A 1,616-nucleotide genomic window follows, 5' to 3' on the forward strand; every position below is an offset into this window, starting at 1 on the left:
CCCATACGAGCCGAAGGCCCAAGGGCAATACTACAACGCCTAAAAGCCACGGAGGAAAGGAAAACACCGCACATCAGCCCAGACTAGCGTCCAAAGGGGGTAATAGGAACTGTTATATCACGACTTTTCCGGAAAAGAACCGATCGGTGGATGCTGATCCCGTGATTTACCCAGGATACTACAGGAACCTCTCCTCCCGTCCTCACCCACCACCCTCTTGACAACACTCACATGCCCGTATGCAGGAAGTTCTTCAACACGCTGTACAACATCATTTTCAGGGCGTATGTACGGGAACGCAACCGCCTGACGATCACACCGGTAGCCACCCTCATGGTAGGTCCAACGGACTTGACGGTTAGGACTGCACGTGCGCGTCCACCATTATAACGACATATTAGTGCGCATCACCACGCGCAATGGGGTATGCGTTTCGTGCGGGCGGTCTGCCCACACTATGCATGTCCGGTACGTTCCTGCGCGCTTTCTTCTGCTTCTTTTCAATGGCATGCATGGGGGTGCGAGTGGCTATTTCCTTAAGGATAGCTTGCGCGCTCTGGATCTAATTGGGACGGATCTGGATCTTTGTAGCCCCGCTTGCTGTTGCATGTTAAGCTTCCTTACCTGACATGCGAACTAGTTTTGACGGCATCTCCACAGAGCGGGTTAGGCTAAGGTAAGGCAGCTGTCTCCCCGTGGTGGTGGGCACACGGCTCCCTCCGTTGCAACAACCTCGCCTTCGCCTCATTGTTATCCCGTCTTGGACTGCCGGACAGTATCGCTTCGGGAGCGGCAAGAACATCCAGTTTATGATCGACAGAGTCACCTCACTCGCGGAAGCGGTAAGTGCGGCTGTAGTAGTAATAGCAGTAGTAGAGTGCGGTGTGTGTGTGTGTGGGTGTGTGTGGGTCTGTGTGTTAATCCGCTGCTTACAAGAGCAGTAAGCGGAATAATAGTCCCGCCTTAACGAACCGAGGTCCCAAGACGAAAAGGATGAAAAAGAACAGTAGTACTTATAGTAATAGTGATAGTGGTGTAGTGGTGTAGTGGTGAGGTGGCAGAGGCCTGAGTGTAGTAGGTGACCGCCGAAAAGGCTTGCGTGATGTTGGAAATGCGCTTGATGGTCTGTGTCGTACTGTACGACAGCTACTACACAGGCGGCGACGTTAGGAGCTAAGCGTGCAACGTGATCTAGTCGCGGGCTCGGGCCAGGAGGCCGTAGCCTTGCCACCCACATTGTGGGGGCCGTGACCGGTGTTAAAACATAACAGGGGGGCCAGCAACATTCAGATGATGCCATAATAACTTTCGATTGTAGTTCTGAAAGCCGAACCCCACCCGCAACTAAATTAAAACTCTCAACTGACGTGTTATCACCGATCAAACATCATTTTAAATTGTTTGCAAACCACTCATGTATATCTGGGCGGATGCAGCTGGGCGCTGGTGGTAACGCGGATGCGCTACTGGCTGCAGCCAGAAGTGCGCGTGACCAGGTGGCGGCGGCGCTGCAAATGCCAGCACGCTCGGCCGCTGCAGCAGCAGGCCAGCAGATGCCGGCGTTGCAGCGGCTGGCGGATATGCTCCGAAGCCGTGTCGCCGCCGGCGGATCTTGA

The 1,616-nt window shown here is 54.1% G+C and overlaps 1 protein-coding gene across 1 annotated transcript; it reads left to right on the forward strand.

Annotated features, from left to right (window-relative positions):
- Positions 1-245: 245 nt before the first annotated feature.
- Positions 246-1,616, forward strand: VOLCADRAFT_100993 (uncharacterized protein; the record flags this gene model as incomplete). Its single annotated transcript, XM_002959465.1, has 3 exons — positions 246-336; positions 777-842; positions 1,437-1,616. Coding segments are annotated over 3 exons (336 nt in total), but the record flags the coding sequence as incomplete, so codon positions are not given.

Source organism: Volvox carteri (assembly GCF_000143455.1).
Source record: "Volvox carteri f. nagariensis unplaced genomic scaffold VOLCAscaffold_275, whole genome shotgun sequence".
NCBI classification, from domain to species: domain Eukaryota; kingdom Viridiplantae; phylum Chlorophyta; class Chlorophyceae; order Chlamydomonadales; family Volvocaceae; genus Volvox; species Volvox carteri.